Source organism: Dromiciops gliroides, chromosome 2, assembly GCF_019393635.1.
Source record: "Dromiciops gliroides isolate mDroGli1 chromosome 2, mDroGli1.pri, whole genome shotgun sequence".
Classification (NCBI taxonomy): Eukaryota; Metazoa; Chordata; class Mammalia; order Microbiotheria; family Microbiotheriidae; genus Dromiciops; species Dromiciops gliroides.
Window position 1 is genome coordinate 62,080,547 of NC_057862.1, and position 22,483 is coordinate 62,103,029.

The window sequence follows — 22,483 nt, forward strand, 5'->3', positions numbered from 1 at the left end:
GTACTTCATACAAGTCATTGATAAAAATTTAAAAGGCATATGTCCAATGACAGATCACTGGAGGATATCACTAGAGATATCCCTCCAGGTTGACATTGACCCATTAATGCCTATTCTTTGGCTCCAGTAATCCGATCAGTTCTGAATCTACCCAACTATACTATTATGTAGGACAAAGCTTCCTTAACTATAGGTTGCAACCCCATATGGGGTCACACAATTGAATGTGAGGGTCATGAAAAATTTTGCAACAGTAAAAGATTATGCAAACCTATATTACGTGTCTATATGCCTTCATTTGCATACAAATTTCTTGGGCAAAAAGGAGTCTCAAATGGAAAAAGGTTAAGAAGCCCTGATCTAGCTTTCATCTCTCTATCTTGTCCACAAGGATATCATGAAAGAGTTAATGATTTGTGTTAAGTGGTGAAGTGGAGAGAATGCTAGGCCTAATGTTAGGAAAAATCATCTTCCTGAGTTCAAATCTGGTCTTAGACATGTGCTAGTTGTGTGATCCTGGGCAAGTCACTTAACCAAACTGTTTGCCTCAGTTTCCTCATTCATAAAATGAGCTGGACAAGAAATGACAAAACACCAGTATCTTTGCCAAGAAACCCCCAAATGGGACCACAAAAAGTCAGACATGATTGAAACAATTGAACAACAACTGCCAAGAGGCAGCATGATTAGAGTGGCTGGATGTTGAGATCCTGCTTCTGACACCTGCCCTCTCAGTATCTAAAATTAATTCTCTACGCACAATTGCTGGTCTCCATTGGAGGAATTTCTTCACTGAGAGTTCTGTCCACAAATGAAATCACAGATTCGGGCTCTTCTCCCACAATGTAATTGTAAAAAGATGTCGATGAGAAAGGAAAAAGGGGAGGACCCATAAAAGCATAGCTGCAGCTTTCTTGGAAACCAGTTTCTTATCTTCCTTTGGGGAGGTAGAAGGGAGATTTCAACTGAGTAGATAACTCTGAGATGCTTATAAGCATTGTTTTTCCAATACGGTTTATTTTTTATAATCATGGTTTTATGGAGTTGATGAATGTGTGTGTTAGGGACTAGAGAGGAGAAAAAATCAATGTGTTTATTGAGTGCCTAGTGTATGACAGACGCTGTACTGGACTCTAGGGATATAAAGACTAAAAAGAAACTGTCCCTGCCCTCAAGGAGCTTACATTTTATTGGATGAACAAGAATGGCTGTCATCCCTTTTCATTTCTCCACACCACTCTCCCGTCCTGCTCCCTGAAAAACACAGTATCTTGCTTTATCTTCCAGAGGAAAACAAAGTAGAAATAGAAACAAAAAGGGGGAAGGAATTAAATAGAGTATTCCAAAGAGGTTGGTCTATACTCAGAATGAAAGTCCTTTGAAAAATGAGGTCCCGGGGGGCAGCGAGGGGGCGCAGTGGATAAAAGCACCGGCCCTGGACTCAGGAGTTCCTGAGTTCAAATCCGGCCTCAGACACTTGACACTTACTAGCCGTGTGACCTTGGGCAAGTCACTTAACCCCAATTGCCCTGCGCAAAAAACAAAAACAAAAAAAACAACAAAAAACGAAAAACGAAAAATGAGGTCCCTTTATTCTCCCTCCTTCCACACCCCACTCCAAGTTCTGTAGCAAATGGGCTGCATTTAAAAGGTACTACTGCAGGTACCTTTTGGACCTGTTGGAGCAAATGGATTAATACACAGAATAAACTGGGGCAACCACACAATTCAGAAGTGCTGGTTTCTGAGAATCAATTCCTTAAAGAGGTCTTGGTTTAAAATGAGACAACATAGGAGGAAGCTAGGTGGTGCAGTCAGTGGATAAAGCAGAGGCCCTAGATTCAGGAGGACCTGAGTTCAAATCCAGTCTCAGACACATGACACTTACTAGCTGTGTGACATTGGGCAAGCCATTTAACCCTCACTGCCCTGAAAGAGAAAGAGAGAGAGAGAGAGAGAGAGAGAGAGAGAGAGAGAGAGAGAGAGAGAGAGAGAACATAAAGAGGTATTCTCTGGGAGGCACAAAGGGAGAGAAAGAAAACAGGAAAATGGAGAGAAGGAGAAAAAGAAACAGAAACTTTCCATGTGAAGACTAGTTCAGTAGACCAATCAGTCAATTTGAAAACATTTATTTTTCTCAGTATATTTTATTTTTTGTTAAATTTTTCCAAATTACACATAAAACTTTAACATTCATTTAAAAAAATTCAAGTTCCAAATTTTCTCCCTTCCTCCCACCCCTCCCAACTCCTTGAGAAGGCAAGCAACATATCAATTATGCATGTGTAGTCATGCAAAACATACTTCCACATTAGCCATGTTGCAAAAACAACCAAGAAAAATAAAATTTAAAAAGTATGCTTCGATCTTCACTCAGATTTTATCCGTTCTCTTTTTTGAAGTGGATAACATTTATCATCATGGGTCTTTTGGAACTGTCTTGGATCATTATCTTGATCTGAGTAACTCAGTCAGTTATAGTTGATCATCATACAATATTGCTGTTACTGTGTAACAATGATCTCCTGGTTCTGCTCACTTCACTTTGCTAAAATTCATATAAATCTTCTCAGGTCTTCCTGAAACCATTCTGCTCATCATTTCTTAGAGCACAATAGTATTCCATCACAATCACATACCACAACTTGTTCAGCCATTCCCCAATTAATGGGCATCCCCTCAATTTCTAGTCTTTGCCACCACAAAAAGATCAGCAAATATTTATTGACCAGCTACTGCAGTAATTTATCTGTTCCATCCCAAGTGCTCTTGGTTTTACTAAGAGACTATTTTTGGCCTTCTAGGTGTTTAGAATCCAGTGGAGAGAATATCTGTTTAACATAAAGGGGGGCAGGAAGTGCAATGCACTAAATAAGTCCATAACTCCTGCAACACGATGCAAAAGATCAGACGCTGGCTTTGAAGTCAGAAGAGCTGAGTTTGAATCTTATTTTGCTAACTACCTGTAGAATCACTGCTACAGAGCTAGCTAAGGGACCTCCAGCTACAGAGCTGAAAGTTACAGTAGAGGCCATGTAGTCCAACCATCTAGTTTTACAGATGAAGAAACTAAGACCTAACGAGGTTGTGACTTGTCGAAGGTCAGAGAGGTAGTAATAATCCGTTCCCTGCCTCTTATTTTACAGATGAGGGAACTGAGGCCCAATGAGGTAGTGACTGCTGAAGGTCACATTGGTCATACTCATCCACTCCGTTCCCCTTATTTTCCAGATGAAGAACCTGAAGTCCAGAGAAGTTCAGTAAATTAATTTGCCTCAAGTCACAAGGATAGTTTAAGCAGCAAAGATGAGGCTCAAACCCAGGTCCTTTGATTCCCAGGGCAGTGTTCTTGCCATTGAGCTACATGACCTCCCATGGGCTTCAGTTTTCCCATATGCAAAGTGAAGGAGTCAGACTAGATAATCTCTGAGGCCCCTTTTCAGCACATTATAATTCCTAGGGTCCTATGAGTCTAAATGCACTCTGACAGATGGCACAGCCATCCTAAGAATGCAGAAGTCAGGCAGGCAGGAAGAACTGGGCTGAGGGGTGAGACTGAGTCACTGTCACTGCTACTGCCTCTCCACCCAGACTGCTTGGGATTGAAGCACCTATACTTCACCCCTGCCCTCTGCTGGATGGAATGCCAAGTCAGCTTCTTGTGGGTACATATCTATGATGATGTATCTCTGATTGGCCCCCAGGGTCTTCATCCTTAATGCAAAAGGAGAGCTCAGTCCTCCCACAAGAAACCGACAAGTATCTGCCTGTTTGTGTTTGGATACATAGGGTTCTCAGTGAGGGAGAAAAGCTAGGTAGGGCATGGCCACCAGCAGAGTCTATCAGCCAGGCACCAGGCAGGTCTCTGTGACAGCACTAAACTGAAGGGATTCCCCTAGAGGATAGTGATTAAGACTGCGGGGGGCTGAATAAGTCAAAAGGGAGTTAGGAGTGGAGGAGTTGGGGAGGGGATAGAGGGCCCCAAGCCTTAAAGGATGAAAGGAGAAGGCCCTTCCCTCTGGCCTGCATATCCTCCTCCTTTCCTCCCACAGAGAAGTGTGAGATCCTGTCCTGGCAGAGAACAAGTCTGTGTCAGGAAGCTTCAGCAAGTATCATGGGGAGTGTGGGGGTGAGTGGTTTACTGGTTCCCACCAAGTCTGATAACTTGTAGGCTGGTTTTTGTTCATGGTTCCTGTGACTGGGCTAAGTCCTGGGAAGACATCAGTGGATAAGAATCTAAAATGGGGAGATGGTTCAATAAATTGGACTGGCTACCTCTCCTACTGAGGGAAGAGAGGAGAAAAATAATATCTCGGGCCACCAGGCCACTAAACAGTGTCTGGGGAACCAGTAATTCCTGATCTAAGAACTCCTTGACACCTTCAAACCAGGTAGGTTCCCTAACCTTGGTCAGCTCCTGGGATGCATGCTCTTATTGTCTCCTAAACTGTCCTGCCCAGAGGTTCATAGAGCTGCTATGAGAGCTGGCCCCTGCCCTACCTTATGAACTTTATGGACAAAGTGCTTCTACATCCTTGGGTAGAACATACTGGATCAGAGCCAACTTGTGTATGTGCCAAAGCCTTGGAGCATTTTCTCATCTATTCTGCTGGCTGGCTCCTCTCACAGTGGAGGCTGATTTCACTTTGACTTCATATCTGCAGAGTGATTTGTAATTGCTTATTTAGTTCTGACTACATCTCAGTGAGGGAGGGGCTGGGGAAGCGGAGTCCTTATTGAAGGAGAGGGAAGGGGAAAGGGAGTCACATTGAGGATCCTGGGTCCCTTGGATTCTCTCCACTGTTAGCCACAGTGTTCAGTCTTCCCACCACTCTGAAGAACAAAGGCCCTTTTCCTCTTGGATTTGATCCATGGACTTTCCAGAACCTGAGTGCTTGGGAAAAAAGGGCAGAAACCTGGGGAAGGAGTCCTTAGCACACTGCTGAGCCTCCTGGATCCCCATGGTAATGTTAAGAGACAATTTTAGAAGAGAGAAAAAGCCTCTGGGGCTGGATTGTCTTCCCAAACAACCTCTGGTTCCCTTAATTTAAAAAGTACCTTCTTTCCACTGCCAAACAAGAGATACTTAGAAGCATTCACTGCCATCCTTCACGGGTTGTATTTGGGCCTAGCTCCCACCCTCTACTTTTTGTTGTTGTTGTTATGTTCAGAACTGATGTGTAACGTGCCCTTCCTAGGGCTCTCTGGTACCTTCCAGTAGATGGACCCTCAGTATTTGATGGATTTATTAGAGAAGGGTAAGCTCTGGAAGGGTAAGCTGAGGAAGCTCTGCGGACAGTTAGACTCAGCTTCGGACTGTATGCCTTTAGTGTGAAGACCAGTTAAGTCCAGATTACCTCATCACTAGAATTCGGGCAGCCACCAGGCAATGAATTGGGGAGGGGGGTGTCACAGAGGCTCATCAGGGTTCTCTACTAAAGAAGTGTCTGCATCACTGAAATCCCTGATATTTTCAATATTTTGTGGAGAGGAGCCAGAGATGAGGTTGTTGTTGTTTGTTTGTTTGTTTTCTGTAGGGAAGTAAAATCAGGTTTATATAGGTTTGTCATTCAATAGAATCCTCCCTCATTTGTCCCTGTATTGCCTCTAGTTATACTGTGAGGGTCTATGTCCCCTTCCCTTCATCCAGTAACTGTGGGGCTCATCCCACCTTAGAATCAAAGGATTTGTAACTGAAAGGGCCGTTGACTTCATCGAGTCTAACTCCTTCATAATACAGATGGGGAAATTAAGGCCCAAAGAGGTGAATAACTTGTCCAAGGTTATACAGACAGGGAGGGTGCAGTATCTCAATGCAGTGCTCTTGCCACTTCACTTTGTTGGGCCACATGCATCTCCCCCACCCCCTAACTTCTCCACCCAATACTTTAGGGAATCTGTGTTTCCCATACACCTGTCCCTTTCTCCTCCAACCCAGGGGCCAAGAATCTCATGTCCAGCCGTCCCTCCTGGCCTCACATCTCCATTACCAGGAAGAGGCACCTCGCTCCAGTCTGTCCCAATCTTCCACTTACAGGGACCGCACCGCGCTGCGCCGCGCTGCGCCGCGCCCAGGTGGTGATGCTAACCAAGGCTCTGCCCTTCCTGCGTCTATCTATTTACACTGGCAGATCCACACGTCCTAGGATCTGCGCTCCCCGCCTCAGGGGACCCCCAGTCCTCGACCCCTCCAAGGGAGACTCGCTAGCCAAGCTGGACTGCCCGCGCCCCCGCCCCGCCCCGCCCCACGCTGCGCGGGGATCTCTCCTCTGAAGCCCCCGCCCCCCCCCCCACACACACTCCCCGGCCGGTGTTCACGCCCCACTCTTCCGTCCTTAACCAAACCCCCTGGCAGCCCCTTCCCCGAGGGCTTCCCCAGCGAGGGCAGCAGCGCAGCCTCTGGGGCAGAAGGCAGCATCCCTTCCTCAGCTCGCCATCTATCACTCCCCTCTCCGCTTCTGGAAAGTTGCGCAGCCAGCGCCGCGCTGAGCGCTGAGCCGGACGGGAGGGGCCTCCCCAGAGCCCGGACCACGACCCCGCGGGAGCGAGCCCTGGGGAAAGCGCAGTGGAAGGAGCGGGGCTGGGCGTGTGGGGTCGGGGAATAAGGGGAGCCCTACCCAACCCGAAGAAAAAGACCTAGAGACCGGCACACCCGTGGCCGGGGCCAGAGGCAGAGCTGCCCAGAGCCTCGGAGCTGCAGGTTCACACCCTCCTCCTCCTCCTCCTCCTCCTCCTCCTCCTCCTCCTCCTCCTCCTCCTCCTCGTCCTCCTCCTTCTCGTGTGTGTGTATTGTGTGTGTGTGTGTGTGTGTGTGTGTGTGTCCGTCTGTCCGTGTGTGTCCGTCCGTGTGTGTGCATCCGTGCGTGTGTCCTCCAGCATCCCACTCCCTCCCTCCCCGCCCCTCCCTCCCCTATTCTCTCTCTCCTCCCTCTCCCTCTCCCTTTCTCTCTCTCTCCCTCTCTTGTCCTCCTGACCGTCTCGCCACAGTTCCCTGAGACCAGAAGAGAGAGCGCACCTCCCCAAGATCCGCACTCTCCCCAGACTATGGGGCAGCCGGGCTGAGGCTGCCCACACAGACCCTGCAGCAGCAGCAGCAGCAGCAGTAACAGAAGCAGCACCAGCCGCAGCTGCTGCAACAGCCAGCCAGCCACCCAACGCGGAGACCCGCAGGCGGCCAGCCTCGCCTCTCGGAGGACGGAAGCCCCGAGCTCCGGCCACCCAGAGACTTGCCCGCCTGCGCCCGCGGGACGCACGCGTACCCCGCTCGCTCGCTCGCTCGCTCGTTCGCTCTGCTCTCGGATTTACTGGCGGGGGAAAATGATGTCTCTCCCCTGGGGGCTCGGGGGGCTTCTCCTTCTTTGTGAAGGTGAGTCGTGCTCAGTTTAAACAGTCCAGAAAGTTTTGTCTGGTTCGTGAGACCTCAGATGTAGGATGTGGGGGTTGGGGGGAGGAAAACATAAACAAGATGCTAATAATGCTGATATTTCGCTCCACTATTTCAGCTTCGAAACTAAGTTAGAACAGATGTGTATTCGCTTGCCCGTAAATTTATGGAGTGAAGCAGATGGATATTAAAGTGTGTTTCTATTTTAAGGTTTTGAAAGATGATTTCCCCCCCCCTTCCCGTTTTTAATATCAGCAAAGTAAATTGAGTTTAGGCTAATAAACGAAAAAGACTGAAAGATGAAAAGTTATTGGCTTGTAACATTGACGAGGTTTTCCACAGCTGTTGGGTTCCCAATGCAAACAGAAAATCATTGTATTTCTCTTATCTCCATATGGACATGTTTTGCTAACGTGTTTCTGATGTTCACGCGAATAAATCAGAATTGTAGTGTTGAGTGTGTTTTTTTTCCTCCTCCTTCTCCAGGGAACTTTTCTCAGCCCCCTCTGGAGACATCAGAGAATGGGGACTAATTTTTTTTTGGGGGGGGGAGTCCCTTTCTGAAAAACACTGTGATCGTTGATCAAAAGGGGGGGGGGGCATGTCAGGTAAATGAAGTGTTTCGGCTTTCTCATTCTTTATCCTAGCTTGTAATGTTTCATAGGTGATGAGAGTCATCACAGCTTGGTTGCTGGAAAAGGGTTAGTCAATTATCTGTTACCTATTTTGATAGGTGACTGATTGGATCCTTATTTTTCCTTAGAAGCACGTTAGCATCTAAAGATTAGAAGACCTGCTGAATGAGGGGGGAGGGGGAGAGGAGGGAGAAGATAGGAAGAAAAAATGCAGGATGACAGGTTTTAATGTACATAATAAGGAAATCCTGGCCTATTTTACAGCTCTGTCAAATGTTCAATGCTTGTTTGAAAATTGTATCCTTTTCCTTGGTTGACATTAGAAAACATGTTGTATATTTCAGGATTACTGTATTGTCTGCATATACTTTTTGTCTTAGCTGAATTTTCTGTCTTTCCCACCCTACTGGGCATTTTTTTCTATTAGTTATTTTGAAAGTATATTTTGTTATTAGCCCAGGTAAGATTAAATACAAGCGAAGATACTTGATGTATTGCAAACGGTTGGTTTTTTTTTTTTTTATGAATCAGATTTACTCCTCCAAATCTTTATTCTCTACAGCTGTCATTTCCCTTTTTTTTTTTCTGGGTCAGTAAACTCATTCTTCAGATAGACATTTATTTCTGCTGGCAAGTCTTAGCAGAGAAGGGGGGAGTGCTGCTGTTCGTCTTCATTTGTTTTTCTCTCATGGTTTTTACTACCAGCTGAAAAAAAAAACCTACTAAAAGCACCTGCAAGCAAATCTTTTTGGGTGTATTTCCAGAAAACTGTATTGACCAACTTGTAGGCATTTAGAAGTAGCCCATGCCAGGGAATGGCTGTTCATCTTCAGCTGAAACACCATTACTTGTTTATTGTAATCTGTTAGGATCCCAACTTACTTCCTAAAATTAAGGCTTCACCTGAAGAGAAAGGCTCTGTCTCCTGAGCAGGGTTGAGGACGGTGGGACTATTAAGCTCTAGAAATCCAAAAGTGATCTTAATGACTCCTGCTTGACTCAGGAGGACCCTGGAGAATTTGCTATTAAATGGTTCTTCCTTATGTGTTAACTACGCTATGCTAATTCTAGACGGTACTAAACATGAACTTCAGATACTTGCTTGGCTTAGTTTACCAACTATAGAATCACTGGCCTTAGAGCTGATGATCTTGAGAGTTCTGATCCAGCAAACCCTACCTAAATAATCTTCTTTGGCCATCCATTTTAACATCTAATAACTCCTTCACTAAGAAGAATCTTTTCTGTCATGATCTCAGGCCCAAGTGTTGCAAGCAGAATCTTATTGCCTCCTGTTTTAGTCTCAGTGGAGATAAAGGGGTCACCCTTAATTGCCCCCCATTTTCCTTTCAGGGACCTTTTGTTTGCGTTTCCATCTTTCTCTTCTCCAAACATCCCAGTGTCCTTATTGGTACATTGTTTTACAGCCCTGGTTCTAGATAAAGATACCCATCAACCTTAAGGTTGATTCAGACTGGCTTTTTAATATTAGCAAATAGCCCAGCTGCAAAAGAGGGCTTAGGGAGAGGGAGGTTCGAAGACGATCCCCAGAGTGGGTGGAGTCCTGTTCTTAGTAAGAGAAATTGCTCTTAGAGCTGATGAGAGGTAAGACCTCTGCTTGCCAAGGAGGAGTAAGAGGGGAAAGAAATAAGTATTGTAAGATTTTCCTCATAGCCTTTTACCACTGACAGCCTGTCTTCACCCTAAAGCATTGTATGTGTGTGTGTGTGTGTGTGTGTGTGTGTGTGTGTGTGTTTTAAAAGCTCAATTTTCTCTCATGAACTTGGAAACTTTATTCATCTGTATTCTTTGTTTTTTTCTTGTAGCTGCTGACCCACCCCCACTAGGTGAACAAGAAAAGACACTTAGATTTCATCTCCCCCCCACCACACTTTTTTTTTAGCCTTCCCCTGAATGTTTGTCAGTGAAACCTCTCTACAGAGCACAGGAAAGCAAAAAACCTTTCCAAACCCCAGGGGACTTTTGCAGGATGATTTGGGACTTGGGGTCATAGTCTAACCCATAGGCAAAAGAAGCAGGGCTCATGCTTGCCAGGGTTTGACTTTTGACAAGGCGAGGAATGACAGGCTGAGAATTTTAGCAGAGGAGTAAACAGGGATGTTTTTAAAGATCTCTTGTGACCCTGGGTGGGCAACTTTGTATTCATAAGGGTTGTATGTGTATTCTCAGCAACAGCAGCAACAGGAGAAATTGTTCTTCTGGGGGGACTGATCGTTGATGTCCTCCCAGAGGGGCCTCTTCTCTGCCTCTCTATATGTATCACTGGTGCATGAAGTTTAAGGAGTTTCCCCTGCACAGGACATGCTAGGTTCTCTAGGAGAGCAAACCCTGCTGGTTTCAGCCTGCTTAGCTCTGCATCCTCATCTTTCCTGAACTGCCCTCTCCCAAGAAATCACCCAGTCATTGACTTGGATCTGTTTTGGTTTCTCAAGGTTAAGCGCGCACGCACGCACGCGCACACACACACACACACACACACACACACACACACACACACACTAAACAAAATCCCATTCTCACCTATACACAATCCTTCACTAGATAGAATACAAACACATTTATTTGCTTCTCTTCTTTCCCCTCCTGTCTTTGCTAGTTCAAGAAAGATTCCCTCGCTTTCCTGGTCAGGCAAGGTTGCAAAGATCAAACCAGAATGAATCTTGCCTCAAAACTGAGATGGGGGCAGGGGCTGTCATGTTTAACTTGGCAGCATATATGTGAGCCTCTTCCCCCTCAGGGAATCAGGGTTTTCCAGGGAGATATTATTTCTCTTATTTACATTATGATAGGATATAGGATGTTGGCTAGGAGGTAGAGGGCCAAGGGGGTGGAGGACTGAGTCCCCCATTTCTACCCCCCCACCCCAACCAGAGAGGGGTGGATTTTTCAGCTCTTTGCACACTACGGTATTGGGGGGTAGAGTAAAACCTTACACCCCACCCCTAGAGATATTGAGGAGCTTGGGAATAGGTCAGCTTAAAGAGGCCTTAGGGACCTGAGGCTAATTAGTGTGGCATCTCTCTGAGGAATGAGTTTCCTTGAGGGAGGAATCAAGAGCTTCCAACACTCTGGATTTTGAGGATAAACCACAGACAATGGGTCCTTACCACACTAACTTGGTGTTTCTGTTCACTTTTTAAGAACCTCGAGGTCTGGACAAAAGTTACTAAAATGGAAAATCATCAGCTTTCCCTTTCTGGAGCTTGGGGGGGAAAGTGGGTGTGAGTGGGAAAGTGAAGTGGATGGCTCCCTTCCTGTCCTTGCTAGATCCAGGATCATAGCCTTAAAGATGGTAGGGACCTTGGAGGCTATCTCATCCAACCTACAGGTGAGGAACCTGAGGCCCAGAATGGGGAAGTGACTTACTCAAGGTCATACAGACTGCCAGTGGCAGAATCTAGGCTTAAACCCAAATATGACTCCAAATACAGCATGTTACCCACTATGCTGAACTTCCTCCTCTCTTGGGATGGATTCCTACAGCCTCCTGTACACCCAAGGATGCTCTTAGAACCTATCCACAGGCAGGAACGATATGAGAAAAAGTATCGCCTGGGTGATCATGTGTTCTTGAGGCCAGGGGAGGGCAGAGAACAAGGAAGTGGGATTGGGAGTTACATATACAGCCTCTAAATGGGTCACAAGACTTGACTGACCCTTTGTGCTCTCTCAGGATTAAACTTTGGGGAGATCTACCACTTTCAGGGTATCTCAGTGCCAAGGGATGTAAATAACTTTGGGGTCAGGAGATGTGTTTGAAAAGCCCAAAGTCAGTTTTGTGTACTTGTTTGCTCATTTTTTCTCTCTCTCTCTGCCTGTCTCCATCTCTCCTCTCTCATTCTCCCCCCCCATTCTTCCCTTTCTCCTCTCCTCTCCCCTCTCCCCATTCATTTCTTATCACCCCTTTCTCTCCCTGCTCTTTCTCCTCCTTTCTCCTTTTCTTTCCCTTCTCTCCCTCTCCCCTTCTCTCTCCCCTCTCTCTGTCTCTCTCTTTGCCTCTCTCTCCTCCTCCTCCTCCTCCTCCTCCTCCTCCTCCTCTCTCCTCTTTCCTTTCTCTCCCTCTTATCTCCCTTCCTCCATCCTTCTCTGTTGTTGTCTCTCTCTTTCTCTGTTTCTTTCTGTCTCTCTCCCCCATACCCCCATCCACCAGGAGGGCATTGTTTTTCCATTTGGATCCTGACCTGGTGTATCTAGTTCCACTCGATTATAATTCCATCTCCAAGCTGGCATGAATCATTGGATGTGTCTCCCAATATCCCAGTTAGGGACTTTCCAATATATTTTTAATCAAGGGACAAAACCTCATGTCCAAGGCAGTAACAAGCCTGAGCCGAGTTAATCAATCAGCCCTCTCTCCACATTGTCCCTGGATTGTTCCTGGTTGCTTCTAGGTGGGTCATAACTTGCATATTTCTGGTTAAGGGATCTTTAACTGGGACCTCCCAGAGAAGGAGAGCTAAGGTTTAGATATCAGGCCCAGCTTAGCTGCCCCTCTCAGTCTGAGCTCCCATCAAACAAAAAAAACTGGTGCAGATCTACTTAGCCAAGACATATCCTTATGGAAAAGTTGTGAGTAAAGGGCTTAAAAGTCCAAATTTACTTTTCCAGAATATAGTACAAGGTATCCCCAAAGTTTTACTGCAGTTTTAAACTATTACAGCTTAAATAATGCAATTTATATAAAGACATAAAATACGCTCTAGTTTAGAGATGTCTCAATTTTTTTTCATTTTCACACTTGAGACTTTAAAAAAATCTTTTAAAGGTAGTTGCTAATATGTAAATACATGCATAAATACAGGGGGAGAAGCTTTGATCTAAATAAATCCATTTTTTAAAAAAATCAAAGAATTGTTAGTTTTAAATTTTTCTGATGTGGTTAGCTTGGATTAGGGGATTTTCTTAAAGTGTGAGCTACTTCGAGTGCTAAAAAGTAAGTAAAATGAAGGGGTTGGTCTTGTTCGTCTCTAAGCTTTCCTTCACTTCTTACATGTGGTGTGTTAGTGTTATATGTTTGGAAGCACATCAGTAGCACTGATATAATGGACAATTTGATCTAATTGGAACTTCTTAGTGAGCTTCCCATAGTGCTCTGGATTAAGAGAACAAAAGGCAGAGCCTAATTCAACTAACTCCTACTTTTCCTTCAACAAAGTGATTTCCTAGGATAATAGATATTATTTAGATAAGGCAAGGTGACTTGAAGGACACTATTTGCCCACCTCAGAGAACCTTGTATAATGGGGAATTCCTTCTGGAGGATCATTCTGCCACAGAATTTAGTGTCCTGCAAGGCAACATCTTGGGGTCTCCTTTCTACTCTTTTCCCACTCCCTTACTGATTTCATTAGACTCCCTGGGTTCAAAAGCTTTTATATCAATGACCCCCAAATGTATATACATCCACTTCTAATCCCCTTGCTGACTCTAGGCCATTTTCACAAAGGGCCTACTCACTCTCAACTTGGATGCCCCATTAGCATCTCAGACATAACCTCAAACTGTAGCTCATTCTCTACCCCCAAACTGAAAATTTCCTCCAAATTGACGTTTTTACATTTCTCTTGTGCATACCACAATACCTGGATTCACAACCTCAAGCTTTGAATAAGATTTTACTCTTTCCTCTTCCTCACTCCAGACCACATTCAGTCATCTGCCAAGTTTTATCTATTCAACCATTACAGCAGGAATTCTTAATCCTTGTGTGTGTGTGTGTGTGTGTGTGTGTGTGTGTGTGTGTGTGAGAGAGAGAGAGAGAGAGAGAGAGAGAGAGAGAGAGAGAGAGAAAGAGAGAGAGAGAGAGAAACCCCTTTGAAAGTTTGGTGAAGCCCATGAACTCCTCAGCATAATGGTTTTGAATATCTGAAAACACAGAGGATTCTAAACAAATCCAATATTGAAATATTTATGCAAATATATTAACCGCTCCCCCGACCCAAATTCATAGACTCCAGATTAAGAATATCTGATCTTTCCCCTTCTCTTCACTCACATAACCATCACCTTCGTTCAAGCCCTCATCAAATTTACCTGGAAGATTTAAATTGCCTTCTTTTTTGTGAGGCAATGGAGGTTAAGTGACTTGCCCAGGGTCCCACAGCTAGTAAGTGTCAAGTCTCTGAGGCCAAATTTGAACTCAGGTCCTCCTGAATCCAGGGCCAGTGTTTTATCCACTGCATCACCTAGCTGCCCTGCCTCAATTGCCTTCTAATTTGGGCTTCCCTTTTCCAGTCCCTTCCCTCTCAAGTTCATCATCCACCACACAGCTGGTAAATCAATATTCCTAAGGCATAGGTTTGACCATTTCAACTCTCCTGTCTTTAGTCTTCAGTATGACCAAATTGCTTTGGTAATTGTCCTGTTCTTGCTACCATATCTCCACAAAAGGTCTCCATCATGCCTGGAATGCACCCCTTCCTCACCTCTGCTTCTCAGAATTCTTAGTTTTTGGTTCAACTCAGTTGCCACCCATTATGGAAAACCTTCCATGATTGTCTCCCCAACCCCAACTCCCTACCTATTTATTAGAGTACTTCTTCCTCAAATTATCTTGGATCTATTTGTTTATATGATGTGTGTATGTTTTATAGATTGCTTGGGAAGTTTGATGAAGTTCAGAATAAAGTTTTTAAATGTATAAAATAAAACATAGAGGATGCCAAACAAATCCAATCTGTCAAACAACTACAAGTACAAACAAAGTCTTATAAATTTTGGTATCGTGAGACAAAGTCCCACTTGCCCTGCTCTAGTTGCTGCTCTGAAGGAGACCAGAAAGCTGCTGCTTCTTCTTCTTCTTCTTCTTCTTCTTCTTCTTCTTCTTCTTCTTCTTCTTCTTCTTCTTCTTCTTCTTTTTGACAAAGCTGCTGCTTCTTAAAGATATAATGCTTGCTATCTCTTCTCCTCTCCATTTTGCTCTGCCATAATGGACAGAAAACATTGCCTCCAGTCCATCTTGTCCTGACTGGGCTGCTAATAATAATAATAATAATAATAATAGTGATGATGATGATGATGTTACCTTAACAGGTCAGATAATCTTTTTATCTCAGTTTATTTATCTGTGAGCCAGATATAGTAATAATAATAGCTAACTCTTGTATAATTCTTTAAGGTGTACAGAATGTTTCATATTATTTTCTCATTTGATCTTTCTCATTGATCTTCATCTCTGTGAAGTTTATGCTATTATCCCCATTTTCCAGATGAGGAAATGGAGACTGAGAGAGGATGTTACACAAAACTAGTGTCAGACAACATTTGAACTCAGATCTTTATATCTTTAGATCCAGGGTTCTGTCAATTTCACCTAAGTCACAGGGTTCTTAATGAGGCTGAAATGACACCATGGATTGGTATATGAAAACCCCTCTGAAAATACTAATAATTCACATTTACATAGTATTCTAAGGTTCAAAGAGTGCTTTCTTCACAACCATAGGTGAAATAGGTAACATAAGAAATTATTCTCCCCATTTTATATTTAGGGAATAGCTACAACTAAAAGCACTGCACAAATGCTCAGTCAGTGAACTTCCCTTAACCTCAGTTTCTGCGTCTGTAAGAAGAAGGAATTAGACCATATAGATGGCCTTGGAGGCCCCTTCCAGCCCCAGAGCTAAGATCTTGGTCACTTTGTTTGTGGGCATTCCTGCCACCGAATGCACGTTGGACATCCCTGTGATTTTGGTGGCTTTGGAGAGGTATCTTGGCCCAAAAACTTGATTGCCCCAAGGCCAACCTGGTGACAAGTTTCTCCAACTTTAGTTAGGTTGGCCCTCAGTCAGTGGCTTCAAAGTCCCACACTCAACACCTTTCTAGTTTTGTAGTCAGTTTGTACTCTATCAGCAGTCTTGGAAAATTCAGAGGACACCCCCATGCTACATAAGGCATTGAAATAGGCATTGTACAGAGGAAAGAGTACTGGAAGTCCTGGGTTCAAATCCTGTCCCTGATGCCTACTTACAACCTGTGTTGCTATTCAGTTGTTTCAGTCATGTTTGACTCTTTGGGACCCCATTTGTAGTTTTCTTGGCAGAGATACTAGAGGGGTTTGCCATTTCCTTCTCCAGCTCATTTTACAGATGAGGAAACTGAGGCAAATAGGGTTAAATGACTTGTCCAGGGTCACATAGCTAGAAAGTATCTGGGGCTAGATTTGAACTAAGGGAGATGAGTCTTCCTGATTCCAAAGTCAGTGCTCTATCCACACCACCGAGCTGCTTTTACTACCTGTGTAACATTGGATAAATCTCTGAACCTCCCTGGACCTCAGTTTCATTTGATATAAAATAAGGTAGTTGAACTAGATGACCTCTGAGGCCTCTTTCAACTCTAGATGTAAAATCTTATGACTTTCATTACATATTATATACATATATGTTATATATATATATAAAATATATACACATATATACAATACACACACACACACACACACATATATATACTCAAGATACATATGTATCTATATATAGTAGAAATATTTCAGGAATGATTATAGGTGTATACATACATAGTATATATTTATATATGTGTATATACATATGTATACATATAATTATTATTTCTCCCTGTGACCTGCTCCTAGGAAGGACAGATGTTTAGGTGCAATAACCTTGATCTCTCACCAGATTTCCTCTTAAGTGGACCTGGAAAATCTGGTGCTTTGCTGGGAGAAGGGTTTCTGGGTCCAGAGGGAACCCTGATTTCTTCCCTGGAAAAGTTCCCCGCAGCAGGGCTAGTGAGCTGCCAAGCTGCTGACACGTCTTTCGTTTCCGGTAATATGGTGGCATAGATGTTTTTTTATGCAGCGGGGCATCTTCTGTATCTTTAATGAGCCTGTTACCGGGAAAGCCAAACTGCTGGATGGGATTCTGACTTAAGTTATAGCCTCTGCTTGGCCTGCCTGTTGCTGGCTCATTTGATTTCTTTCTGGGAATCTCTCTGTGTCTCACACAAGGGCCTGGTGCTCTCTGTCAAAGCTTGTGTGGTGATGAGAGAGCAGGCAGAATTGCTTGATGGGCAGCAGGCCCATCCATCTTTGTGTCTGACTCCCTTTTAGAGTTATCACTTAATTTTCAGCTTTTGGTGGAGTCACAGTGCAAGGAAACAGTGGTGACCGTGGGAGGGGCTGGAGTCAGGGTAGATCTACTGGTAAGGTATTGATTGGTTACCTTAGCCATACCTGCCCTGGCAGCTTAAGCCACGTTTTTAAGAAGAGCTGGACAATTTCTTTTGGGGCAGCTATGTGGGACACTGGATGGAGCCCTGGGCCTGGAATCAAGAAGACCCATTTTTGTGAGTTCAAATCTGGCATCAGACACTAGCTGTTTGACCCTAGGGAAGTCACTTAACCCCTGTTTGCCTCAGTTTTTTCATATGTAAAATGAGCTGGAGAAGGAAATGGTAAACCACTCCATTGTCTTTGCCAAGAATACCCCACATGGGGTCATGAAGAGTCAGACTCAGCTGAAATTACTGAACGACATTAAAAAGAAATTTCTTTTACTCTCCTTTTTTCCTGGCTTTGTGCAGGGAAACCCTACTCCCTACTCCCTGTACCAACACACATCCAGGATATACACAATGGGATCCTTACCTTTGTCTGCTTTATTGTGGATGTTTTGAGTTTGTAAGAAGGAAGACACCAGAGGCTTATTTGGTCTTAGGGCAGAGTAGGTGACAGTCACCTGTATTATAGGTGTTCCTGCCCACCCCCCAAAAGAACCTTTTTTTTCCCTGTAGCAAATTCTAGTGGCACCACAAAAGATCTGGGGAAATTCATTCCAGAAGCCCCTGTCACCTTGAAAAATGTGTATGTTTCCTCAATGTAGCAAATTGTTAAAGGATTTCCTTATTTGCTGCTGGTAAAAATGGCAACAAATCTGACCCAAGACCACATTTCTTTACTGGTTTCTTGAACTCCACTGATCCAGTGTGGTGCTGATTCATGTTTTAGATCAGGCCTTGCTCCCTGCTTTGAACCCCCAAAGACCTTCTAGCTCTAGCCTTTTCCTGAGTGCTGTTTCAAGAATTGGGGAAGGTCTGCCCCCCTAGCCCAAGGTCAGCCTTGACCCTTGGGTGGGCAGAATGGTTTCAGAGCAACATTATAGTAGAGTCACTTAAGTGGTGTTGGTCAACATGTTAACATGTCGTTTGCCCTTTGTTCTTGAAGAAGATCATGACTTGGGATGATGTCTTGACCTGCACTGAATTGGATTTAAGTGAGGGAGACCTGGTGATGGTGAAACTATTTCCTAAAAGAGTTCCTCTACTTACATGCAGTGAAGGCAGTCCAACCATTAGTGAGTCATTTCTTTAATTATTACTTGGTTTAGGCTTCTCTTAAAATTATAGAACCTTCCCTGGAAGGTAGAAGATATTTAGATATAGAATTAAGTCAGATAATAGATATAAAACACTTGCCAAACTGTAGTACACCATGTAAATTATTATTGTAGAACATCAGAACTGGAAGAGACATCTAAGACTTTGTTTTACAGTCAAAGAAATTAAGTTAACTAACTTGAAGTATCGAGTTGGGAGCAAAATGACTTTGTAGGTCACTTTCTTGAATCAGCAAGGCCCTAGTTGGGGATGTCATGAAGAGAGGAAAAGATGGAGGAAACAAGCAGAGGAAAGCAGGGAGAGCTAAGAACTCACTACCTATCTTGTCAAGGGCTAATGTAACATGTACAGGGAGGTAGGAGAGGCCAGGACAGTGATGGGAGATGAGCAAGGTGTGTCATTACTTACCCTCCCTCCCCCACCAGATTGGCATCTTGGTGCATGTCTGTCCCCACAGTGTTGTCAAAATCAGTCATTACCATCCTCACTTGGACCTTTTTAACAAAACCACAAGCAAGCTAATGGCAGTAGCATTCCATCACATTTTAAAATCTTCTTGGATTTATTCTTTGGCAGCCAACCTTTGTCTTAAACAATGGAAAAAATAATTGAAATAATTATCACTATCATGCACTGTTGAGCTTAAGGGTTCTGTCTGCTGGGAGGTCTTTGCCCTGAAGGCTTATTATCTGAACTTGGCAATCTGAGAGCACCCAGTTTTCTCACTCCCCCAGTGTGTATTTGAGTGAAGAAGCTACTTTGGACCATTGAAAGTCTCTTGTGTGATATAAAAAAATTAAAAAAGAAAATAGATGGGGAGGAGATGTGTGCCCAAAACAGCTGCACTGCTCCTGGCAATCCAGAACATTGTCTTTAGGGTTACTTAGAAACAAGAACATTGTGGATCACTGGTGTCTCAGAAACTTCTTCCCAGAAAGATGCTCAGCTCCTCAGGGATACGGATGGGGAGGGAGCCATGGGCAGGAAGATCATACTTTATAGAACAGGCACTGGAGACAAAACTTCCCCCACCCAGTTGCCTGATGGCCCTTAGCCCAGAGAGGCAGGCCAAGGAAGAGCTGAGAGAAAGACAGAAATTTAGCACTTCTCACAGTCCCTACCCCCTGGTTTTTCTCATTGACCTGTGTTCTCAGGAGGAGATTTTGTTACAGCTTCATGGCTATGGTTTCTTTCTCCTCTCTTGCCCAAATGGTGAGCATGCACCCAGATCGTCGCATTACTGAGCAGCTCTCTTTTTGACATTGTCTCAAAAGTGGAGAAGAATTTGGTTTTGGCTTGTCATGGTGCCTTCTGCTTTGGTCCTCAAAGAGGACCAAAATGACATCACTATGTCAAGGTCAAGGTACATTGTGCCCTATAGAGGCAGTGCCAACATCGAGTTACTGGCCCCAGGAGAGGAAAGGACAAATTGTATTATATTACCTTGAGCTTGTAGTAAGAGTGGAAAGAATGCTAGATGGAGATTCAGGACACCCCAATTCTACTCTTGGCTCTGCTGCTAACTGGCTTTACAACTATGAACTGCATCTCTCGTCCTCACCCACTTTGCTCACCTGTTAAGTGAGGTGGTGGGCCCTGATAATCCCTAATATTCTTTTGCAGCTAAGTGAGAATCAGTGATTCATACCTGACCTCTCCCAACCTCAGAATGGGAATGAAGAAAAATCCATGTGGCCAATGAGAGTTAGAAGATCGAATCAGATGAAGACTTTTATGTTCACCTTGTGAATTTAAAAGTGGAGAATAAACTCCCCTCCTTGCCTACTTGTTTTTGTTTGTTTGTTTGTTTTTCTGGGCAAGGAGAGTTAAGTGACTTGCCCAGGGTCACACAGATAATAAGTGTCAAGTGTCTGAGACCAGATTTGAACTCTGGTCCTCCTGAATCCAGGGCGGGTGCTTTATCCACTGTGCCACCTAGCTGCCCCCACCTACTTGTTTTTGAGATGAATCCACATAATCAAATAAACTAAGTTTCTGCTTCTGTCAAATTAAGACTAGAAGATGAGGGGGAGGTTCTCATTCAGGGAACTTTAACATCCAATTCTCTCTTTTGTAAATTGTGGGAATGGGGAAAGTATTTTTCCAGTGTCCACTTTGCAGTGACATTGGACCAGTCACTCAACCTCTGTGGGTCTCAATTTCCTAATCTGTCAATTGAGGATGATCAGGCTTGCCTGACACCTCCCAGGACTGTGGTCAGCATCCAGAGAGGTGTGAAAGGGCTTGGCAAACTGTTAATAACTATACAGATAATAGCAACATTAATTTCCATTCAGTCACTGCAGTCTCTTCCAGAGTCTCTGTGTGAATGAGGCCAGCCTTCAACAAGATAGAGATTCTTGTCTTTTCAGTGTTGCTGTCTTTCCTTCCTTTCCCTATTCTTATTTTCTTCCTCTTGACTTTCCTTGCATGGTATGGTGGAAAGAGCACCAATTCTGGGTTCGGAGGTACTGGATTTGAATCCTACCTTGGATGTTTGGTGCTTTTTTCACCTTGGACAAGTGTCCTTGGGTCTTCCTTGTTCTCATTTTTTTTCCCATTGGAAAAATGAGGAGATTGGACAAAACGATGGTTTTTTCTGAGGTTTCTTCCAACTCTAGAGCTATAACCGTAAAGCCTTCTCTTAGATGTCTTACATTCCTCTCCAAGGTCTAAATGAAATATCCCCCTTCCTGAAGGGAGATTGATATTTTAACATAGATCAAAAGGTAAAGTAATAGTGGAATTTGAAGTATTGGGTCATGCCCCTGAAGTCATACTTATAGTCATAGTGTGTGTGGACCACATTCACCTGCCTCTGTTGTGTCCTGTTTAAATCTTTCCCCTCTTTCTGGGGTGGTTCAATTGACAACCTAGCCCTGTTGTTAGCATAAGTGGCTTCACACCATTTCCCAGGAAGGAGCTCTGATTACCGGATGGATGTACTGGAAGGCAAATGGTCAGTTGGAGAAAAGCCCAAGACTGAAGCTCATAGTGGTATGGTGCGGTGTGGTGGGGTGATCTGTGTACCCCCCTAGCAAAAAGGAAATGTGAAAGTTTATTGAGCTCATTGTGCTAAATGGCCTTTATTCTTCAGAATTACTTTAGGAATTGAGCTAAGTAAATCAGTGTTTCCTTTGATTGTAGGAAGAAAATGGGCTGCATTATACCTAATGGTTAGCTAATGGCCTTTTAGCTATGTGTTTAGAAAACTAATTATAAATTATATTTAGCTGTTCAAACTTTGTCCCAGATTGGTGGCATGCCATGACTTAAAGCATAGGATTGGGGAGCCAGAAACCTAGATTTTCTGGCTCCACTGGCGACTTGTGTGACTTAAGGGAAATTGCTTAATTACCCTGGGTCTAAACTAATATGTATCCACAGTGGTAATGAAAATATCTATTCTTTGTTCCTGAGAGATGACTTAAGGCTACCTTTCTCCAACACTTAAGGGAGCCAAGAATCCTTTGGTAAGGCCATCCCTTCACAGCTGCAAATTTCCAACCCTATGTAGTTTTTATGAGTTGTTATGACTGAAAAATTCATCCTCTTCTGATCAAGCTGATGATGAGACTCTATGACTTAGCTGTGTTGAGCCTAAGAATTTTCTTAGTTTATCAGTGCCTCACTTTCCCCATCTGAAAATTCATCATGGATTAAGATGATACTTAAGCCCCCTAGCTCTGAAATCATCTAATGCTGTGAATTCAGGTCATCAATCTGTTTCCCTGTAGATAACAAGACTTTGGCAACACTGGTTTATTTGTTTGTTTGTTTTAAACGTTTCCTGGAAAGGGTGGCTTGAAAGCTCCAAGTATTGACTGTCAGTCTAACAGAGTCCACTATTACCAAATGGATAATGGGGTACATGATCTAATACCATTGAGCAAACTTCTGTATCCAGAGTGATCCCTTTGCTTTCACCATCTTCTGATCAGTATCTAGACCTTCCAAATTCTCATCTGTGCCTGGAGCCCTAGAAGAACATACATCTGTTATTTAGTTTTCCTGGCTATTTATAAAACACTTCCTATTCTTTTATGACTTGTTCTGCTTTTCTTTTCACACCTTTTGATTCACTCCAAGA

The 22,483-nt window shown here is 43.9% G+C and overlaps 1 protein-coding gene across 1 annotated transcript in view; it reads left to right on the forward strand.

The window, feature by feature from the left end:
- The first annotated feature begins 6,992 nt into the window (after window positions 1–6,992).
- Window positions 6,993–22,483, forward strand: part of RET (ret proto-oncogene) — a 160,870-nt gene continuing 145,379 nt past the window's right edge. The window contains exon 1 of the mRNA XM_043989885.1: window positions 6,993–7,366. Coding sequence (XP_043845820.1) covers window positions 7,318–7,366 — 49 coding nt within the window. The 5' untranslated portion in view covers window positions 6,993–7,317. The remainder of the gene's footprint in view (window positions 7,367–22,483) is intronic.